The sequence below is a fragment of the Scyliorhinus canicula genome, chromosome 2 (assembly GCF_902713615.1).
Source record: "Scyliorhinus canicula chromosome 2, sScyCan1.1, whole genome shotgun sequence".
Lineage (NCBI taxonomy): Eukaryota > Metazoa > Chordata > Chondrichthyes > Carcharhiniformes > Scyliorhinidae > Scyliorhinus > Scyliorhinus canicula.
Genome location: NC_052147.1, coordinates 197,692,442 through 197,715,121, shown reverse-complemented (window position 1 = coordinate 197,715,121; position 22,680 = coordinate 197,692,442). Strand labels below are relative to the sequence as shown.

Sequence of the window (22,680 nt, the reverse complement as noted above, 5' to 3'; positions counted from 1 at the left end):
ACTTGGTACTTCTGGATGAGGCTGGTTGCAAATGCTTCAATCTTGCCTTTTGCATTAATCATTGAGGATGGTGATCCTCCAGTGATACACACTGAAACATGCCTTACAATGGCACAGACACCATCATTGCCACCTGTTCTGGAGGTGGCGGAACAGTGGTATATGGTCAGGACGGAATTGCCCTGGGAATCTTCAACATTGATTGAACGTGACGTTTTGAACGAACCCCATGACGTTTCATGGCATCGGGTCAAACATGGGCAAGGAAACCTCCTGTTAATTACCACCTGCTCCACCCCTCAGGTGATGAATCAGTACTCCTCCATGCTGAAAACCAATTGGAAGAAGTGCTGGGTGGCAAGGGCACAGCTGGAGAACCTCACTATCCATCACCAAGAGTGGCTTGATAGCATCATTACTGAACAAGCTGATATCCTAAAGGACATAACTGCTCGACTGAGTCTGCGACAGATGGTGAGAGAACCAACAAGAGGAAAAAACCTTGTCTTCAACAATGCAACTGTTACAGATGTATTTGTCCATGAGAGCATTGGTAAGAGTGACCACCACACAATCCTAGTGGAGGTGAACTCCTGTTTTCACATTGATTGTGCCCTCCATTGTATTGTGTTGCACCACAACCATGCTAAATGGAATAGATTTCAAACAGATCTAGCCACTCAAACCTGGTCATCCATGAGGCACTGTGTGCAACCAGCAGAATTGTTCTCAACCATAATCTGTAACCTCATTGCCTGGCATATCCCCCATTCTACTATTACCATCAAGGCAAGAGATCAATCCTGTTTCAATGAAGAGTGCAGGAGGAAATGCCAGAAGCAACAGCAGGCATACCTAAAAAGATGAGGGGTGGGATTCTGTTTCTGAGACTAAGAGCTGGATTCTCCGATTCTGCGACAATGTCCACAGGAACCGTCTGATATTACGACCGAAAAGCCGGCACCGCCCCCACACCGATCGAACGCCCGGTGGGGGGCTAGCAGCGTAAAGACCCCCTCGGCTGTACCTGCAGATACGGCCGCAGAATGGCCGGGTCCGTGGCCACACACGTGCACGGCGGCGGCCTGCGATGGCCGTGCTGTACGACATGGCACTGACCGCGTGCAGACCCAGCCTGCCAAAATCTGCCCACCTGTAAACTCCATCGCCACCCTTGGGCCACCCCCCCCCCCCCCCCCCCCCCCCAGCCCCCGCCGAAGCTCCCCCTGTCAGCGGAACGGCTCCCCCCCGACTGTGGCGGCGCTGGACACAGTCCACAGCCCCACGCGAGGTCCCTGAAACTTGTGAGGACACGTTGTCGGGGACTTGGCCCATGGGGGGGGGGGGGGGGCGGAGCATCGCAGGAGGGCCTCTGGTGACGTCCTGAGGCCGTACCGACGGCGTGAGTACGCCATTTTTGAGGGGGTGGAGCATCGGAAAAATCGTGCCTCCTCCGATTTCAACATAAAAATACATTCTTCTATCGATCGCCGAACGGGATTTTGGCGTCGGCGATCGGAGGATCCAGCCCTAAGAATTGATGCCGACACAGAAATTTTGGACGTTCATGACAGCAAAACTGGTGCCGAGCCTGGATCAATTCAGCAACTGTGGAGGGGCTAGCACCGGCGCCACATGGAACACAATTGATTCCAATGAAAAACGGTGCAGGATTCATCGGGTCCGTGATTGACACTTGGGAGGCTGACAAGCTGCAGCTGCATATACACATTATAATCCCCATACACACTCACCCCAGCCCACAAGATGGCGCACCCATACAGCTGATAGATTGGCTGGGCCATAGGGCGCCGAGGGAGGGTGGCCTGGGGTGACACCTATATGGCCTGTGGCACTAAGTTCCCTGTGGGCTGTTAGCAGTGTGTGCAGCTGTATGGCTGCCTTGCCGTCGGTAGCAATGGTGTTCCGTGCCCATCCATCCTGACCCACAGCCTACCTCGTGGCCATCCCCACTACTCCCTCCGGCCCTGGCAGAACAGCCCAGGCCAGCAGCACAATTGTCAGGAAACTATGATGACGTTGGTCACCTTCCGTACCCCCTTTCTCTCCCTCAGCAGCCACAATGCCGGTTTCATGATTTTTAAAAGCATAAGTGAAAAGCGCCACTGGGAACTCGGTGCATTGGAGGCGGAGCATCGTGGAAGCCCCAGAGAATAATTATAATAATAATAATTGCTTATTGTCACAAGTAGACTTCAATGAAGTTACTGTGAAAAGCCCCTAGTCGCCACATTCTGCCGCCTGTTTGGGGAGGCCGGTATGGGAATTGAACCCGCGCTGCTGTTCTTGTTCTGCATTACAAGCCAGCTATTTAGCCCACAGTGCTAAACCAGCCCCAGAATACTGGGTCGGGCCCGCTAATCACGTGCAAATGGTGTTTACTGTACGTGCGTTCTGGACCGCATTGACGCCGCTTGTGATATTATCATAATTGTAAGAACTGCAAGGGTTAATGAAGTGTCTAGGGAGCCACTAGAGGGAGCTACAGTTACCACTATATAAGGCAGTGATGCTAAGCCTTGTTGGAGTGTGTGTGCAGGTGTTAGCTAGAGAGAGTCAGAAGTACAGATAGTATTTGTGAGAGCAGATCATTGTCTATATCAGTAGTGAGATTAGCTGTAGATGAGTGTAGTTTAAATGTTAATAATCAACTGTGTATTCTTTAGGAGTACGTTTCAAATCAAAGTTAGTAATGTTAATAAATTTATAGCTTTGTTTAAGTTCAAGCTATTTTATTGTCTTTGTGAACACTGTGCCAACCATCCTGAGATAAGCAATACAAAGAACACCACATGTTACCAGGAGTGGAAAACTTTGAATAGTAACAGTCCCACATGGTACCAAGAGTCTATTTCTGTTAGGAAATAGTTAGATTAGGAAAGAATAGCATTAGGAGATTGAAGAAATAATCCAGAAGCTACAGAACTCATAAAACGAAGACTAATCGGAAAATGGAGGGTCTCAAGATGCCTGCCCACTTCAGGGTAAGTGGTAAACTATGCCAGAACTGGGCTTTCTTTAAACTGAAATATGAAGTTTTCCTTTCTGCCTCTGCGCTTGAAAGTACCTCAGACCAAAGGAAATAGCACTCCTGTTAAATTTGGCTGGACCGCAATCATTAGAACTTTTTAATTTGTTTGAATTCAGTGCTGATGAGGATAAAACTAAATACACATGGTGCTACAAAAGTTCAATACACACTGTAAGAAGCAGGTGAATGGGGCCTCTGAGCGCTCCATGTTCAGAAAATGGTTGCAGTTAAGAGGGGAGTCAGTAGATTCTTTCATAACAGCTTTAAAGTTGCGAGTGCAGTCCTGTAATTTTCCTTCCGCCTCCGATTCAATGCTGCGTGATCAAGTTGTGTCGGGGATAAATGATGAGCATTTGTGAGAGAAAATGCTAAAATGACCAGCTTTACCGCTTAAAGACGCGATTAATATGTGCAAGGGCAGTTAACAGGCATCGGCTGAATATGCAATTTGTGGCAAAAGAAAAGAGCGCAAAATTGGGAAATGTGGCTGACACCGTTAATGCTGTGTCGCAGCAAAGAAAACTGCGTATAACGACTGACAGATATTTTGAGAGTGACGTCACAAATGTGATGACCTGCACACGCTGTGGCCACATCCACTGTAAAAAAAATTGGCCGCCAATCGGCAAACAATGTTCCGATTGTTGTAAGTTGAATCACTTTGCAGCACAGTGTCATTTATCAATTTCTCCAGTAACCAAATTTTAAAAGTCCTACAGTGATTTCAGACGGATCCAAAGTGTTAAGAGTGAAGCGAAAAAGATCGAACATCATAGCGGATAGTGAGGATTGCTCACCATATTCACTGTCGGATACTTTCATGATTGAAGCTGTCACTGGGATTAATTTACTGGATTGTGATGAGAGACCAGTACAAGAGCTCTCGAAGATAATTAAGGAGTGGACCGTATCATTAGAAATAAATGGCGAACACATACCATTTAAAATTGACACAGGAGCACACACAAATATTATCACGGAACGATCTTTAAGACCACTTATAAGAAACCACTGATAACACAATCCACTTGTATGCTCACAGATTACAATGATAACACAATAGTCACAAGAGGGTCCTGCTGTTTTGTAAACAATGAGAACATTGAGATACCCATCGACTTTGAGGTGGTAGAGGATGAGAAATAATCATAATTTGGGGTGGATGCTTGTGAAAAATTGAAGCTAGTTGAAAGGGTTCACTCAACCAGTACTTCAGCTGACTGAGATGAAGAGTCAAGGGAAGACAGGTGTTGTGGACAACCTCTCCAAAGCTACCACTGATGCTGAAACATCAAAATCCAAGACAACCACTAATGTTGAAGCATCAGAACCCAAGATAGTCCAATTAGTGGAATCTCAAGCCTGTTTCTTTACCGAGATACTACCAGTGGCTGACTGAAAACTACTTATAATCAAAGCTGAATCTGAAAAGGATTTGACGCTCCAGAAAGTAAAGCAATACCTAAAAGGATGGCCTACTTGATGTCGATCTGCCTTTTGAGATATACGAGATGATCTTTCTACTGTAGATGGTTCCCTGCTCAAGGGAGATAGGATTGTGATTCCTGGCAGTTTACATATAGGGGTTCTGCAGCAGATTTACGAGGGTCATCAAGCCATTGTAAAGTGTCGTAAAAGAGCCAGACAGTCGGTGTATTGGTCAGGAATAAACAGAGATATTGACCAATATGTGCAAGCATGCACAATCTGCCAGATGCATCAAACGGTACAGAGTAGAGAAAGCATGCAAGAGGTGGGAATCATTACCAGTCCATGGAGCAAAGTGGGCATGGGTTTATTTTATTTCCAAGGTCATGACTATCTAGTGGTCATAGACTATTACTCCAACTTTCCAGAGGTGATGATGCTGAACGATTTGACTGCCAGATCTGTCATAAAGGCAACAAAATCAATTTTTTGTGCGCCATGGGATACCTGTCAACATTGTCTCTGACAATTGTCCGTGTTTCTCAAGTTGGGAGTGGACACAGTTTGCAGAGCAATACAATTTCAATCATATTACTTCCAGCCCATGTTATCCTTAGTCAAATGGAAAAGTAGAGAAAAGAGTAGAGATAATAAATAAATTATTCCGCAAAGCAAGTGATGATAGTCAAGATATATCGTTGCCGTTGTTAGCGTACAGAGCGACACCGCTGTCAACTGGATTATCACCTACTCAGATGTTAATGAGTAGATGACTTCGCACCATTCCTTATATGGATAGTAGAGAGATACATGAATGTATCACAGCAACAAAAAAGAAGCAAAAAGAGGACTATGATAAGTGAACCAAACCTCTGTCTGAACTTCGAAGAAGGTGACTTTGTACAGATTCAGAATCCAGAGGAGGATGGCACCACGTTGCAAAAACTCTGAAACAAGTAGCACCAAGGTCCTACTTAGTCAATACAGGACAGGGATGGCTGTTCAGGAGAAACAGACGAGCATTGCTACATATCAAACATAATGCTCAACCTCAGCTTCAGAATGTTATCGCACCAGATAACATCTTCAAGAACATTGACTTTCCAAATCCTTATTTGACACAGACACAGCAAGAAGATATGGCAGAGCAATCGAATACCTTGAACATGCCATTAAGGAGATCTACAAGAAGAATCAGACCACCTGAAAGACTTAATTTGTGATGACAGTATAATTAAACATTTGCTCATCTAAGTGAAATGAAATGAAAATCGCTTATTGTCTCAAGTAGGCTTCAAACGAAGTTACTGTGAAAAGCCCCTAGTCGCCACATTCCGGCGCCTGTTTGGGGAGGCTGGTACGGGAATTGAACCCACGCTGCTGGCCTGCCTTGGTCTGCTTTAAAAGCCAGCTATTTAGCCCTGTGCTAAACCAGCCCCTGCAGTGATGTAACAGTTGTTTATGAATTAATGTACAGGGTTATAGCGGGTTTATGATAAATACTAGCAAAAAGTCAGATTCACACCTGAAATATAATGGTTAAAGAAAATATCGCAGCTTATGTTACAATAATGTTCTTTTACAAAGAAAAGCCGCTTTTGGTATTATCATAACTGTAAGAACTGCAAGGGTTAATGAAGTGTCTAGGGAGCCACTAGAGGGAGCTACAGTTACAACTATATAAGGCAGTGATGCTAAGCCTTGCGGGAGTATGTGCAGGAGTTAGCTAGAGAGAGTCAGAAGTACAGATAGTGTAAGTGAGAGCAGATCATAGCTTATATCAGTAGTGAGATTAACTGTAGATGAGTGCAGATTAAATCCTATTAATCAACTGTGTATTCTTTAGGAGTATGTGTCGAATCCAAGTTAGTAGTGTTACTACATTTATAGCTTTGTTTTAGTTAAGGCTATTTTGTGGTCTTTGTGAACACTATGCCAACTATCCTGAGATAAGCAAAGCAAAGAATACCACATCGCCATTGAGGTGATGCAGAATTGTGATTTGGCGTCAAATTGGCGCCTGCCACGATTTTAGCGTCGGAACCTATCGCCTTTTGCGATTTCGTCATCAGCGAACGGAGAATCCCGTCCGAGGTGTGAACCTGGTGAAGCTACAAAACTGGACTATTTGCATGTTAAATAGCAAAAGCAGTGTAAGGGTGCATTAATAGATTTAGTAAAAGGGGGATAGATCTAACACCCCTGAATTAGCGTAAAATCATATGTAAGTCAAATGCTTAGACCTCATGGACCTGAGATCAGCAGAGCTCACCAGCAAAGCTGTTTACTTTTAGAAGAAAAGACAGTTTCTAGCTAAGATTTTTGATGAGTATTTGGGTGAAAGTTTAATAGTAAACCTACGTAAACCAGATCAGAATTTTAAAGCAATGTTCTGTGTACTGACTGACTGGATAATCAACGTCTGTATCTGTGACTTGGTGGAAAGTGTTGTATTAGAATGCTCTCCCTGTGATTGCTGTACTAGAGTTGTGTTAGAGCTGTGGGGGCTGTGAGAATGCTACTTCAGAGGTTTATCTGGGGTAGTTCCCTTTCTGCTTGAATCATGAATAAACTATTGTAACCTTTTCTGGGGCCTCCTGTGGTTAGTTGGAAGAAGTTCAGCAATGGATCTTCCCACGACCAAAGTATTGGATCTAAGCTGTGTAGCACTGCCACATGCAATTGTGAATGGTGGTGGACAATTAAACAACTCACTGGAGGAGGAAGCTCCACAAATATCCCCATCCTCAATGGTGGGGAAGACCTGCACATCAGAGCAAAAGACAAGGTTGAATAATTTGCAACCATCTTCAGCCAGAAGTACCAAATGGATGATCCATCTTGACCTCCTCCTGAGCATCACAGATGCAAGTATTCAGCCAATTTGATTCACTTCACATGCTATCAAGAAATAACTGAAAGCACTGGATTACACAAAGGCTACGGGATCTAACAACATTAGAACTGAATACTTGTTCTCCAAAAGCAAAAACACTGGATCTACCTGGAAATGTGGAAAATTACCCAGGTACGTTCTTTACACAATAAGCAGGACAAATCCAACATGGCTAATTACTGCTCCATCAGTTTACTCTCAATCATCAGCAAAGTGATGGAAGAGGCCATCAACAGTGCTATAAAGCAGCACTTACACAGTCATTAGCTCTTCACTGACACTCAGTTTGAGTTCTACCAAGGTCACTCAGTTCCTGACCTCATTACAGCCTTGGTTCAAACATGGACAAAAGAGCTTAACCCCAGAGGTGGGGTATGATGTGAACCAAGGCTGTAATGAGGTCAGGAGCTGAGTCCTGTTTTGGTCGTGAATAGGCACCGAGAACAACCCCAATATCAAATGGGACTTTGTTTTTTTGGGCCCTGGCGAGGAACGCCCTACTGAGGCCGTACTTACCTCAATTCCTGCATAGACTCAGCCCTTCAGTGCAGGAAGAGATCGGGGCACCATTTTAAAATGCTGCCCCGATCTCTCAACCCCCTCAGCCAGCCCACTACAGCCTCTGTACCCCCCCCCCCCAACTTGCCTCTTAGGAGGTTCTCGAGCCCCCACTCACCCCACGTATTAAGGGCTGGGATCCCCAAACTTGATCTCTGGCATGGGTAACCTGGTACCTGGGCACCTTGGCATTGCCAGCCTGGCACCCTGGAAGTGTCCCTGCCACCCAGTGCCATCCAGGAACCCTGGCAATGTCAGGGTGGCACTTCCAGGGTGTCTGTCTGGCACTGCAAGGGTGTCCGTAAGCGTGCCGAAGGTGCTAGGCTGGCAGTGCCAAGATAGATTGGTGGCAGTGGGAATACCAGGGTACCACCCTGCCAGAGCCCGACAACACTGGGCCTCTGATAGCTTGGGAGACCCCCAGGTGCCATTACGCCTGGTCCACGTTTGTGTGCTAAACTAGTGCTAAGCAAAGTCTCCCAGGTGCAGGCATTTGAACGCTGGCCTCAGGATAATCTGTCAGGCATATTTAAATGAGCCTAATGGGTCATTTAAATATGTAAATCTTGATCTTGCGAGGCGTTCTGAACCTCACAAATCCCACGGGAGGCCTCTTGTGAGATTTGAATGGCCTCATCATGTTGCTCAGTCGGGTGCGGCGAGGCCATTCGATTGCACTAGTGAGGTTAGAGTGACTGCCCTTGACATCAAGACAGCATTTGACCAAGTGCAGCATCAAGGATTCCTAGCAAATTGAATTCAATGAGAATCAGCGGGGGGTGGGGTGGGAGTGAGGAACTCTCCACTGGTTGTAGTGATTCGAGCACAAAGGAAGATGGTTGTGGTTGTTGAAGACCAATCATCACTGCTAGAGTTCTTCAGGGAAGCATCCAGCACCCAACCACCTTTGGCCATTTCATCAATAATCTTACCTTCATCTTAAAGTCAAAGATGGAGATGTTCATTGATGATTTTACAATGCCCAGTACCATTCACGACTCCTCAGACACTAAAATAGTCCATGTCCATATGCAGCAGGCCCGCATCAACAGTCAGGCTTAGGCTGAAATGTGGCAAGTAACATTCACGCCACACAGGTACCAGGCAATGGCCATCTTCAAATAGAGAGAATTTAACCTCTCTGCATGACATTCAATGGGAATACCATCCCTGAATCCTTCACTATCACCATCCTGGAAGTTACCATTGATCATAAACTGAACTGGGCTAGTCAAATATTGTGGACTGAATTCTCTGTCAGCGGGATCCTCTATTTCACCGGCAGTGCACTCACGCCCGCGGATTGCCTGATGGCGTGGGGGTGCCCACAATGGGAAACCCCATTGGCCGGCTGTCTGGACGGAGAATCCCGCTGCCGACGGGGGCATGCTGCACCAGAAAACAAGTGCGGCGGGATGGAGGATCCCGTCCAGTGCCTACCAGGGCATGTCAGAGGTTGGAAATCCTGTTGTGAGTGAATCAGCTTCTGGGTGCAATATACCGGCTGGGTTGCGCTCGACCGGGAGTGTGGAGCATCCAGTACATTCTGGGTGCTTTCCAGCAGCCAATACGCCTCACGGATCTACTCAGATCTCGCGAGGCATCAAGATTAGGATCCCCACCACAATAGGCGTGACCAAGCCGCACTCACTTAAGTAGGTTGCAAACGTACTTGGACGTGCTGACTCAGTATCTACCAGTCTCCCCAGGGAGGCTCAGCCGGGCACCGTTCAGTACTGGTCCACACAAACATGGCCCAGGAGGAACGGCACCTAAGCCAATGGAGGCCCCTGTGTGGTTAGGAAAAGGCAAGCTGACACCCTGGGCCTCCCCCCGGAATGAGGGCACCTTGGCACTGCCAGGCTGGTTGGGAATTTGCGAGGTGGCAGCCAGAACGTATGTCAGGAGAGAGGTTCTAACTTACCCCTGCAGCTCGTTGGAGGTCGTTGGTCTTCTTCCGACATTCAATGGTGGTCCTCCTTGTCATGTTGCCCGCACTGGCAGCTGCCACTGCCTCCCTGCTACTCATCCTCTGACCCTCTTGGGGGAACAGGGTGCACCGCCTCTCGTCCACAGTGTTGAGAAACCTTGTGAGGTTGGCATCCCCAAAGCAAGGAGCAGTCTTCGCGCTGTCATGCTTGTGTGATGACTGGGAATGAGTGATGAGTGTTAGCGGTGAGCAGCTGAGATCCAAGTCAGGCAAATCAGATGCCGAGGGAACCAGTAATGTTGAGCATCCCATGGGGGCTCACTTTTGGCACTCTAAGCCGTTGAATACGGGCCACGATCTCGCCAACGTGACCGTTGCGAAACTCTCTGCCAAACATGCCCAAAACCAGGTTTTAATTTTAGTCTGCTGAATTGCGCCCTATGATTTTCTGAATGGCCTGCTCCCATCTCATTAATAATGGATTCAATCATTCTTCCAATGACAGATGATAGGCCAACTGGTCTATAATTTGCTGCTTTCTGTCTCCTTCCTTTCTTGAATAACAGTATTAGATTTGCGGTTTGTAAATCAACTGAGATCATTCCACAATCCAAGGAATTTTGCATCCACTATGTCTCCAGCCAATTCTTTTATGACCCTGGGCAGCATGCCATCAAGCCCAGGGCAGTCGTCAGCCTTTAGTCCCAATAGTTTTCCCAGTACCTTTTCTCGAATGATTGTAATCATTATAAGTTTCACCCTCTCTTTTTTGCGCTTGATTTTCAACTATTTTTGCGATATTTTTTCTGTCTTCTACAATGAAGATTAATACAAAATATGTGTTCAATGCTTTTGCCTTTTCTTTGTTTCCCATTTTAATTCATTAGTGCCATCCTATAAAAAGGGACCAATGCTCACTTTGGCTAATCTGTTACTTTTTATATACTTGTAGAAACCTTTACTGCCTGTTATTATATTTATAACGAACTTTCTCTCCTGCTCTAATTTAACTTTCCATTCTTTTTAGTCATTCTTTGCTGGTTTCTAAAATTTGTCCAATCTCTTGACCTACCACTAATCTTTGCAATATTATATGCATTTTCTTTCAATTTGTTTTTGTAATAAACCAAAAGGGGAGAGATTGGCTAACCCCAAAAATTGATCCTATTCTGAGCTTTCCCAAGTTGGCGACAGATGATGCGTCCTTCTCATAAAGTATTTCTTTCTCAATGGAATACATTCCCACATCTAACTGCAAAGGGTTGTCAGTTAGTTAAACACAATTATATCTGTAAAAGAGATACACCTTTGAAAGAAAAACTAAACATTCTAAATCTTGCTAGGTTCATTTTGTAAAGGTGCCTCTACACTCACCTTTAAAAATTTCCTGGCGAAGATGAACAACCACTTTGCCCTCCTTTTCTCATTATATTCCAATTCAATGAGATGCTTCACTGCAACAAATAAACCTAATTTATTGGGTCCCCATGCTTATTTTACAGGAAAAGATGGCCTTTAATGAAGGACAGATTCCTGGTCCTCAAGTTCTGTCATGATTAACATATTTCATACATTCTGCATAAATTCATTTTTAAAGTTTTAAATTACTAATATGATGATATTATATGGCTAAAAGCTAAAAGATAAGTCAGTTTAAAAGGCCATGCATACGGGACTTGCTGACCTGTCTAGATATCTCCCAAGGTTTAGTTACAGCCCCCAGGTCGCAGGCAGTCATCAGCATCGACCTACAATGACAACACAGTTCCATCAGAACATTCCTTACACATCTGGAAAGCTTTATTCAGAAGCTTAATCTATCATGAAATATTTAAAAAATGATCTCCAAAGGTTTTCCCTGTGGACGGAAGCAGGCTATTTGAATGCATTTTTAAAATTTGTTTTTGTAATAAACCAAAAGGGGAGAGATTGGCTAACCCCAAAAATTGGTGTGGAGTTCATGGTGTTCTGTTAAACCATGCGTGTGCATTGTGTTTCAGGTACAATGTTAAATTGGTGCGAGCCGATCTATTAAATAATTGCTGTGTTCAGCCAATGCTCCTCACATTGTTCATTGGTTGCATGCATCAGCAACAGGCCCAGATATACTTGTAGAAACTCTTACTAACTGTTATAGTGAGTGGCATGGTAGCACAGTGGGCGGAATGGTAGCACAGAGGATATCACTGTTGCTTCACAGCGCCAGGGACCTCGGTTCGATTCCCGGTTTGGGTCATTGTGCGGGGTCTGCATGGGTTTCTTCCGGGTGCTTCGGTTTCCTCCCACAGTCCAAAGATGTTCAGGTTAGGTGCTGTAAATTGCCCTTAGCGTCCAAAAAGGTTGGGTGGGGTAACTGGATTATGAGAATTTGGTGGAGGTGTAAGTTTAAGTAGGTGCTCTTTCCAAAGGCCGGTGAAGACTCGATGGGCCAAATGGCCTCCTTCTGCATTGTAAATTCTATGATTCTACGCGTGGCTAGCGCTACTTGAAAACAATCTGTACGTCCTTGGAGGGGAGATGCATTCTGGCTGCATGAAGTGGTCGATGTTTTCTTCAAAAGTCTGTGATAGGTTAAACAATGACTGAAATGACTGAAATCTAAGGATTTCGGACACTGTCTGCATCCTGGGGAACGTGGAAAGAGGAGCATCATCCTTTATCTACAAGCAGGAAGCCCTCCAGACATGCATTCTGGAGACAAAGTGAACATGTAGAGGTAGAGAACCACTTCAGGCATATTGCTCTATGAACATGGATGCACTACAGGATCTACAGGTTTAATGATCTGACATGTGTTGCTAAGGCAAGTGAGTTCATCTTTAACTGGTGTATCCTGCCAATGCTTAATTCTTACCAACTGTTTTTGCCAACCTTTCCAATGCATAATTCACTCTACCCTCATTACCCATCTGCCAACAATCTCTATCAATCAATGTTGAGTTGTTCATTTCATCAGCTTTAACTCACTTTTGTGTGCTTAGCACTGTCACAAACATCACACCCACAATTCATAGCTCAGTCACACCTGCAGCTATTTAGTCATGACAGTTAAATTGCCCAAACATATTGCAGAATACTCAATGGACAGAGGAACATAGTAGGAGCAAGAGAAAGCCTTTTGGCCCTTTGAGACATTCAGTAAGATCATGACCAATCTGGTAGAGGTTTCAGCTCTACTTTCCTGTCCGGCCTCCATAACAGTTGACTCCCTTGTCTGAACAAAACTCTGCTTTAAATACATTCAAAGACCCAGCCTCCACTGCTTTTTGGGGAAGAAGATTACACACACCAATGAGCCTTTGGGAGAAAAAGCTTCTCCTCGTCTCTCTCTTAAAAGGGATCCTCTGATTTCTAAACTATGTCCCCTAGTTTTAGTCTTCCCCACAAGAGGAAACCCTTTGGATATCCACTCTATCGATTCCCCTCAAGATCTCGTGGGGGCGATTCTCCGAGCACCTCGCCGGGCTGGAGAATCGCCGCAACCGCGTCATGACGCCTCGATGCCAGCGCACGATTCTTGGAGGTGCGGAGAATTGGCGCCATTTGCGCTGGTGTGTTTGGCGCGGCGCCGGCCCTGGGCTGCTGGAATCAGCGGGGCCACCGATTCTCCAGCCCGGATGGGCCAAGCGGCTGCTCCGATACGACAGGGTCCCGCCAGCGCCATTCACCCCTGGTCGCTGCCGGTGGGAACTCTGCGGGAACGGTCGGGGGGGGGGCAGCCTGTAGGGGAGGGGGGCTCCTTCACCGGGGGGGGGGCCTCTGATGGGGTCTGGCCCGCGATTGGGGCCCACCGATTGGCGGGCCGGCCTCTCCCCCCCTGGGTCTACTTCCTGGCGAGGTCGGCCCCTGAACACCGACCCCATGTTGGTTGGGGCCGGCATGCAAAAGAAGTCCCCCGCGCATGCGCAGGTTGGTGCGGCTGAACTGCGCATGCGCAGGTTGGTGCGGCGCCCATTTGGCACCGCCTAAGGAGGCTGGAGCGGCATGAACTCATCCAGCACCATGCTGGCCGGGGGGGGGGCCAGAATCGTACGTAACCGGGCCCGGTTCGCGCCATCATGAAACGCGATGGCGCTCATGACAGCGAGAACTCTTGGGCCCGATATTGGAGAATCACCCCCTATATGTTTCAATAAGACAACTTCTCATTCTTTTGAACTCCAATGGGTATAGGCCACAGGTTAGTTCAACCTTTCTCCACAAGACAGCCCATTTAATCCCATGAATGATTCCAGTGAACCTTTTCTGAACTGCTTCTAAAGAAATTGTATATATTTTTTTCAATATGGAGATCAAGACCGCCCACAGTACTCCAGATGTCTCACCAAGCCCCGGTACAGCTGTAGGAAAACATCCCGCCTTTTATATTCCATTACTCTTGCCTTCCTAATTATTTGCTGTAGCTGCATACTAACATTTTGTGATTCATGTAAGAAGATACTTATGTACTACAGTTCTGCAATCTTTCTCCACTCAAGTAATGTACTGCTTTTCTATTCTTCCTGTCAAAGTAAACAAGTTTGCACTTACCCATTTTATACTCCAACTGCCAATTTTTGCCCACTCACTTAACCTTTCTATATCCCTTTGCAAATTCTCTCCCTGTTCTTGACAATTTACTTTCCTACTTATCTTGGTGCCATCGGCAGATTTAGCTGCCATTCATTCACTCCCTTCATTCAAGTTGTTGATATAGGTTGTAAACAGTTGAGGACCCAGCAGTGATCCTTGTGGCACTCCACCAGGTACAGCTTGCCAATCTAGAAAAGACTAATTTACCTCTAGCCTTTGCTTCCTGTCAGCTGACAATCTTTTATCCATGAAGCTGTTATCTCCTACAGCATGTGCCCTGATCTTGTGTAGTAACCTTTAAGTGCCTTTTGGAAATCCAAGTACACCACATCAGTGACCACATCTACTGTTCCCCTTTATCCACCTTGAATATAGCTTCATCAACATCTCTTTCTCTTTCAGAAAGACATGTTGGCTCTGCCTGGTCAGATCGTGATTATTTAAATATCGTCTGTAACTTCTTTAATAATGGATTTTCCTCCTTTCCCTTTGGCAGATGTTAGGTTAACTAGCCTATGGTTTCCTGTTTTCTGCGTCCCTCCTATCTTGAATAAAGGTGTTACATTAACTATTTTCCAATTCGCTGGAACATTTCCAGAACTTAAGGAATTTTGGAACATTATAAACAATGCATCTGTTGCTTGTGCTGCATTTTATTTTAAGGCCCTAGGATGCAGGCCATCTGGTGCTGGCACTTGTCAACCTTTAGGTCTAATAGTTTTCTCAGCATCCTTTCTCCAGTGATGGTGATTGGATTAAGTTCATCCCTCCCTATCATCTCTTGATTTTCAAGAACCTCTAAGTCCTCTACCATGAAGGCAGACACAAAATACCTGATCTGCCATTTCTTTCTTTTCCAATGTCAATTCCCCAGACTTCCTTTCTGGAGGCCCAACACTAGTTTTAGTTACCCTTTTCTTACTCAGATAGTTATGGAAAGAACTGATGTATTTCTCTCAGTCATGAAGGATAAGCTGCCAAATAATAACAGACAGCAGGAAAGAACTGGAGGAGACTACGCACACTTTGACTTCCATGAAGTACATGCTGCTCGGGATCATGGGAAAGGAAATCACAAGGACCAATGATGAGGAAATCCACATAAACAAACTTCCTTCTCCTTCCACTTCACCAATGGCCCACTATCTCTTCTGACTCACAAGATGTAGGCGGTGTAAGCACACTCTCCTTCCTTACTCCTCTTCCCTCACCAGAGCCCTTTTGTATTTCAGATAACCAAGAATTGGAACCTTTCCAATCAAATGTGGAGGAGTATGACAGTGAAGATGAAGATGGATCAGTACTCAATCTTACTCTCACAGGCACCAACTTAGGGACTGACGGTGCATATATTTGCATATCGGAAAGAAGACGAGTCTGCATGGGAAACACCATGCATAAGTGTGCAGGAGCGAGGATGTAACTGCCAAATCAGTGGAGGGTGAAATAACACCCAAATTCTGCAGAGGAGTAGAATAGGGATGGGCTAGGCTTCAGAAGAAGGCTGTGGTATGTAACAACATGCCTGGTATCATAGAATGTACAGTGCAGAAGGAGGCCATTCGGCCCATCGATTCTGCACTGGCTCTTGGAAAGAGCACCCTACCCAAGGTCGACACCTCCACCCTATCCCCATAACCCAGTAACCCCACCCAACACTAAGGGCAATTTTGGTCACTAAGGGCAATTTATCATGGCCAATCCACCAAACCTGCACATCTTTGGACTGTGGGAGGAACCGGAGCATCCGGAGGAAACCCACGCACAGACGGGGAGGATGTCAAACTCCGCACAGACGGTGACCCAAGCCGGAATCGAACCTGGGACCCTGGAGTTGTGCAGCAATTGCGCTATCCACAATGCTACCGTGCTGGTATACTGGGAAGCTTGTCAGAAAGATTGTTCTCAATACCAAGGAGGAGCCCAGCACCAACTTGACACAGGGCTTTGTACAAGATGGAGTTGTCTAACATGGAGTGAGTGGCCACTTCAATCAGGATGACTGTGGACCCCACGAAGATGTAGTGTCGGCTGGCCAATGTCACAGCTTCTATTGCAGCACAAAAAGCTTCCAGCAAGGTCTGAGTGCAGCAGTTTAAGCTCAGGCAGCTGCCATTATGGTTGCAGATACCACTGTTCAAAGGGGCTTCAATAACAATTGGACTGCTGAGTTGCTGCCCTGGGAGAATGGTATTGGAACACAATCCTGCTGTACTTTCTCAAAATGGTAACATTTCTCCTCCCGCCCCTGACAGTCAGCTCAGACTATTGATAGAAAACTGAGGTGGTAAAATCTGAAGCCAATCCTCTAGGCTCAGAGTTGCTGAAGGTTGCCCTTCAAAACCACCTGCAGTCTCTTCAACTGAAGGTCAGCAGCCTTTCATCACCCATGCAGCAGGTTCTGGGGAAGCACCTCATTGGAGCTCTGGGATAGTCAAAGAAAAAACACACTAAGGGTGATTAGTTTTTCATGTATTATATCATGATTGAATTGTAGAATTGGATTAGTGCCTTTTCTTTGTTTTTTAGAATCTTTGTGCTGCCAGAAAGAGGGACGCTGTGAATTTCAATGATAGAGAAGAAGTTTGGGACTTGGTGAATAGAAAGTGCCGTTGAGGTTACTCATATCACTAATCGATTGTGTAGGGTATGGGGAGAAAGTGGCTGCCGATGATGTAGCCTCCCTTCCACTTTGTGTTCCTACACTTCCTGTTAATGGCCAGGTTGTGCGGCACAGTACATAAATCGTGATACATACTCAGCTGAGTACTACCAGGCTCCTCCCGAGCACCCCAGGCAACAGACAATTTAAGAATGCAAATGGTGTGCTCCATAATGTTCCTTAAGGAAGCATGGTTATCATTGTAGGCATGCTGTGCACATGAGTTCCGGACAGGCGTATGAGCAAATAACCCTGCCACACAGTAGCATAAACGTTCACAGCAACTGTTGCCTAGTGTTGTAAAAATATGGTTCATGGTTTATATGTTTTAGAATACATTTTAGTTTTAGGAATTAAAGTGTTAAACCTACTATAAATGGAAAACCCTGATCGAGAAAATGGTAATGATTCTGATGTAAATGCAATTCAAATAAGCTTGCAGTTGATCACACTCTTATGTTTATGTTCAAGGTCAGAGTTAACAGTGTTAACAGAGTTAATAATATAATAGAGCCAGAAGGCCCATCCTTACTTCAATAAAAGATTTAAATTATGTATGTTGCTGAAAGGAAGCTGTAAGTAGTGTTGTAAACATGGTGTTTCTTCGTGAATCCAGGGGATCTGGAAAAAGGGTCGCAAACTCCATTGGAAATACTGCTGCCGCACGGCGCCGGGGTCCCAGGTTCGATCGCGGCTCTGGGCCACTGTCCGTGTGGAGTTTGCACATTCTCCCCGTGTTTGCGTGGGTTTCACCCCCCCACACCCCAAAGATGTGCAGGGTAGGTGAATTGGCCATGCTAAATTGCCCCTTAATTGGAAAAAATGAATTGGGTACTCTAAATTTATTTTAGAAAAGAATTTTTAAAATAAAATTTAAAAAAACTCCATTGGCAATATAAATTAGTTATATGGCCTACAGAATCAAAAGATAGAATGATAGATATAATAATATATTTACATTTCTGCTTCAAAACATCTCAAAGCATGCCTTATTGTCATAAAGACAGGCTGTGGGGATGGTATTTTCATTTATTTACTGACATAAAGAAGTAGTTCAGTTTAGGAGCAGACAGATCCAGTTGCAGCTTTGCTTTGGTGTAGACTTTATCTCACCAGATTGAGGAAGCCAACAGCAGATGGAGTCAACTGGAGCCTACATTTTAAGCAGAGAAAATACTAACTTCGCCATTCACTGTGGAATGTGGGTAAGGATCTATCTCATATTTGGATTCAGTGAGGGAAAACCAGCTGGAAGGTTTATTCCAGCTTGGAGCTAGTTGAAAACATTTACAACGTCCTCAAAGAGCTTTGTGGCAGAAGGCAGTCAGCAGAATTAGCCTAGAAAGAAATTGGAAAGCAGTTGGGTAGCTGCTTGCAACCAGAACAAGGAGCTGAAGCAACCAGAGCCATGTGGTTCATAAAGAAAAAATGGGGGGGTCACACAACCAAAAAGTTAATGGTAAGATCCCATAGAACCTTACCTCTGGGAAGAGCTGGAACACTGAGGAGAATTAAAGTGAATTCCGGAGGGCTGTGACATACCTTTGAGTTGGTCTCTTGAGAAGTGAATGTAACTTCAAGACTATTGTAATATAAAAAGGAATTCTTGGGGGTGGGGGGTAAAAAGTGGAACATAGTTCATAGCATTGGTACCTGTAATTATGAACGATAGAGCCTTAACATCTGAGTTCCAGGGCAGTAGAACTGGGGGGTGAGGGGGGGGGGGGGGGATGTACCCTAAAGATTTGTTCAGGAACATCCCACCCCCAGAGGATCCCTGGTAAGGTTTGCACAGCAATTGCTTGGGAAGCTCAAGCTTCTTTTGGGCAATTGCCCTGCACTGGGAACATCTGAAAATATCACTTAAATTGCAAACTTCAGACTGTGTTACATCAATAGTTGCCCAGAAAAAGTTAGAAGAATTAAAAACCATTTCTAGCTTCTGGATAACTATTGCACAGATCCAGAGCGATACCCCCACAACCCCCCCCCCCCCCCCCCCCCCCAACGGTTATAGCCCCAAACCCCAGCCGCAGTGGGACACACACCACCCTTCCAATACTACACCCTCCAACCCCCATGGGTCTCTCCAACTCCCCTGGCTCTCATGGGACTCTCACCACCCCAAAACCTTCCCAGGAAAATCCCCTATCATCCCCCCAACTCCAGAGTCCTACCCCAAGGTCCAACTCGGAAGTTCCGTTTTCCACCCCCCCTCTTTCCTTTCAGGTCTGATTCCCAATCACATGCCCCACATTCCCAGGCCCATAATCTGACAACCCCTCTCCAGACCCGACTCCCAACTAAAAACATGAAATCTTGTGGTATAGTTCTGCTGGTTGATTGATGGTTGGGTGTTAGGATTTCTCTTTAAACATCCCCAGCAGGATCATATCACCTTGCCAGCCACAGGAAATGCTGTCCTTGCCCTATTTTGATGTTGCATTTGAGGCTGCAGCAGTTGGTATTTTAGTCATGAGCTCTTTTGTAAAGTGGAAGCACCCCGGACATTAGTCCTTGCTGAAGTTGAGGTATGGGGACACAGCCTCCTGCTGACAGCACTTTTCCCCCTACTATAATAATAGTAATCGCTTGTCACAAGTAAGCTTCAGTGAAGTTACTGTAAAAAGCCCCTCTTTCTTATTCCAGCAGATTGCCCTGGTCCGTGTGATTCTCTTCATTCTCCCAGCTCTGCTTAAGTTACAAAGAAAGCCCTACTAGGCCACTAAAGTATGGAAACAATTTGTTTTAGTACAAACTTCAAAATCAGCAAATTATGTACATCAACACCAGTCAGACCACTCTGTGTAGAGTATTTATACTTCAGGCAAGTATAGGAAAGTTCCAAACATATATAATTGCATCAGCAGACAGAAAAATAACTGATCTGTAAGTACTTAATGATCTCTTTAATTAGTGCTGGAGAGGTGGGTGTGAGGGTCTACTTTCAATTTAACTTCTGTTCAACTTTGCAAAGTTATGGCAGGAAGCAGACTATTCAAAATTGCAACGTTGGCATCAAATTGACACCATGACGTTCAAACTCTCTATGCTGCTGGCAATCATTAGGAGCACATACACAAGCCCCTTTACCAAGATTGAACCTCACACTTCTTGTTGTAATCGTACGTGCATACCTCAAAACCCATTGCGTGTTAGGAGCCCATGTTCGCACTGAAAGAACAGGCGCTTTACAGCCCAATTTCTCGCCCATGCAATCTCTTTGCTATGTGACAATTTCAACTTTTTTGGCATTTATTACCAGGCAATGAAATATAAATCTCTTGACCTGAGCATTTCTCGTTGATCCTTTACATTCCAGTTGTGCTCTCCTGAATTAACGAGTTCAAAAAATTTCATTCTTCGCCTGGAAAAGAAAATTGTCGTAGTGTGTAAATTTTAGATTATTAGATTATTTCTAGACATTATATTCGTCATAGAATCACAGAAGCCCAACAGGACAGTTGGGCCCATTGAGTCTACACCGACCCTCTGAAAGAACACCCTATCTAGGCCCATTCCACCGCCCTCTCCCTGGGCGGGATTCTCTAATCCAGTGGCAGAATGGCCATGCCGCCGTAAACGCCGTCGCGTTTTACAACGGCATGAACGGGCCAACCCCACGACTAATTCTGGCCTGCAAAAGGAGCCAGCACAGCACTAGAGCGGTTCTCACCGCTCCAGCTGCTGATCCCGGCATGAACTGGGAGCCGCGGGATCCGCGCATGCGCAGTGGCGCCAGCGACAAGGCGCGCATGTGCAGTGCCTTCCTTCAACGTGCCGGCCCCGATACAACATGGCGCAGGACTGCAGGGGCCGGCGTGGAAGAAACGAGGTCCCCAGCCAGAGAGGCTAGCCCGGCGATCGGTGGGCCCCAATTGCGGGCTAGGCCACACCGGCGCCCCCCCCCCCCCCCCCCCCCCCCGGGGTTGGATCCCCCTTTCCCCCCACAGGCCGCCCCCCGACCCTTCCACGCCAAGTTCCCGCCGGCTGAGAGCATGTGTGGATGGTGCCGGCAGGACTCGCCGTTTTCACAACGGCCGCTCGGCCCATCCCAGGCCGAGAATCGGCGGGCCGGCTACGTAGAGCAGCCCCCGACTGGCGGCGTGCCAACCACGCTGGCGTCCATTCTCCACTCTGCAGAGAATCACGTGCCGGCGTCGGGGCGGCGTGGCGCGATTCGCACTGGTCGCAGGGATTCTCCAGCCCGGCCCCGGGCTGAGAGAATCCCGCCCCCTGTAACCCCATAAGCCAACCTAACCTTTGGACACTAAGGGACAATTTGGAATGGCCAATCCACCTAACCTGCACATCCTTGGACCGTGGGAGGAAACAGGATCACCCGGAGAAAAGCCATGCAGAGATGGGGATAATGTGCAAACTTGACATAGACAGTCACCTAAAGTTGGAACATAAACAGATGTTCAATGGTAAATTGAAAATTAAAGTTGCACTCTGTCCATATTACAAATGAGAAAAGAAACAAATTTTGTTCAGGCGGATTCAAATCCTCTTACTCTGTGGCTGTTTCAAATGCTGTCTGGGGAGTTGAGAATCTTTGTTCCCAGTTGGCACTGATGAAAGTTAATTGGTGCCTTTTTTATATACACATTGATACACAAAACAAACAGAATGTAGAATAAATCCTGCATAAATAGGAATCAAAACAAAATTTAAACCAAACATGCCGCTCTCTTGACTATACCACAGCAAAAAAACACTCAATTCAAATATAGTCTTTCTTCTCTTTGAGGGAAACGCATGCTAATAGGTAGAATGCCTGTTCATGCTAATGAATGACATGTGGCAGTAATCGGAGCTTTATGCAAGGATCATTTTAACCGAGGTGGATTTTAGAGGGAATTGTCTTGGGATTACACTGCCAGGCTGATTCTGCTGTAATTAGTTCCGGCTGGACAAACACTACCATAGCAGAAAACTGTGCAGGGACAAGTTTGCAATTTTCAGCAGTGTGGGACTTCAATACCATTTTTTGTTCAAGCAGTAAACCATTACTAGACTTCAACAATTAAACAGTTGCTTTTAGAAATATGTTCAATAAAATTAACCAAATTTTTGGTTTCTGATCAGTTTGATTTTTTCCAGACAAGGTTTAGACCAAGAAAAAAAGCCAGTGTTTAGACTTCAATCATCAATTAAAACTATGTTGATTGAATTGAAAGAGGCCTTTCAACTTATTTTATCTCACTTTTCTCCATTACCCGCTTTATAATCCTTCTAATACAGCACACAATTATTGGTTAAATGGGTTCAGTTAATTGACTTTCCTATTATTCCCCACAACCCATCAATATATTGATTATCAGTTAATTGACCTTACTACTCCTGTGAGCTACACATCCATATGGCGATTATCCACTGTATAAAAAAACTTTACGACACCTGCCCCACATTTCCCATTCACAAGTTGGAGTTTATACCATTTTGCCTTGTAGCATCTGAACGTATTGTTTAGGGTCTATCTCATTAAGCATTTTATTCCTCTGGATATCCATTTTCAAAGCTGGAAGGCTCTGGTTTTTCAAATTGTTCCTTCACAACTCATCACTCTCATGCCAGGG

At 45.6% G+C, this 22,680-nt stretch overlaps 1 protein-coding gene across 4 annotated transcripts in view; it reads right to left on the bottom strand.

The window, feature by feature from the left end:
• The window catches only part of LOC119961865 (dual 3',5'-cyclic-AMP and -GMP phosphodiesterase 11A-like), a 536,876-nt gene that overhangs the window by 96,511 nt on the left and 417,685 nt on the right, over positions 1-22,680 (bottom strand). For all 4 annotated transcript variants that reach the window (XM_038789314.1, XM_038789315.1, XM_038789316.1 and 1 more), the window contains 2 exons: positions 20,388-20,465; positions 11,549-11,612 (listed from right to left, as the gene is read on the bottom strand). In XM_038789314.1, the coding sequence (XP_038645242.1) occupies positions 11,549-11,612; positions 20,388-20,465 (142 nt within the window). The remainder of the gene's footprint in view (positions 1-11,548; positions 11,613-20,387; positions 20,466-22,680) is intronic.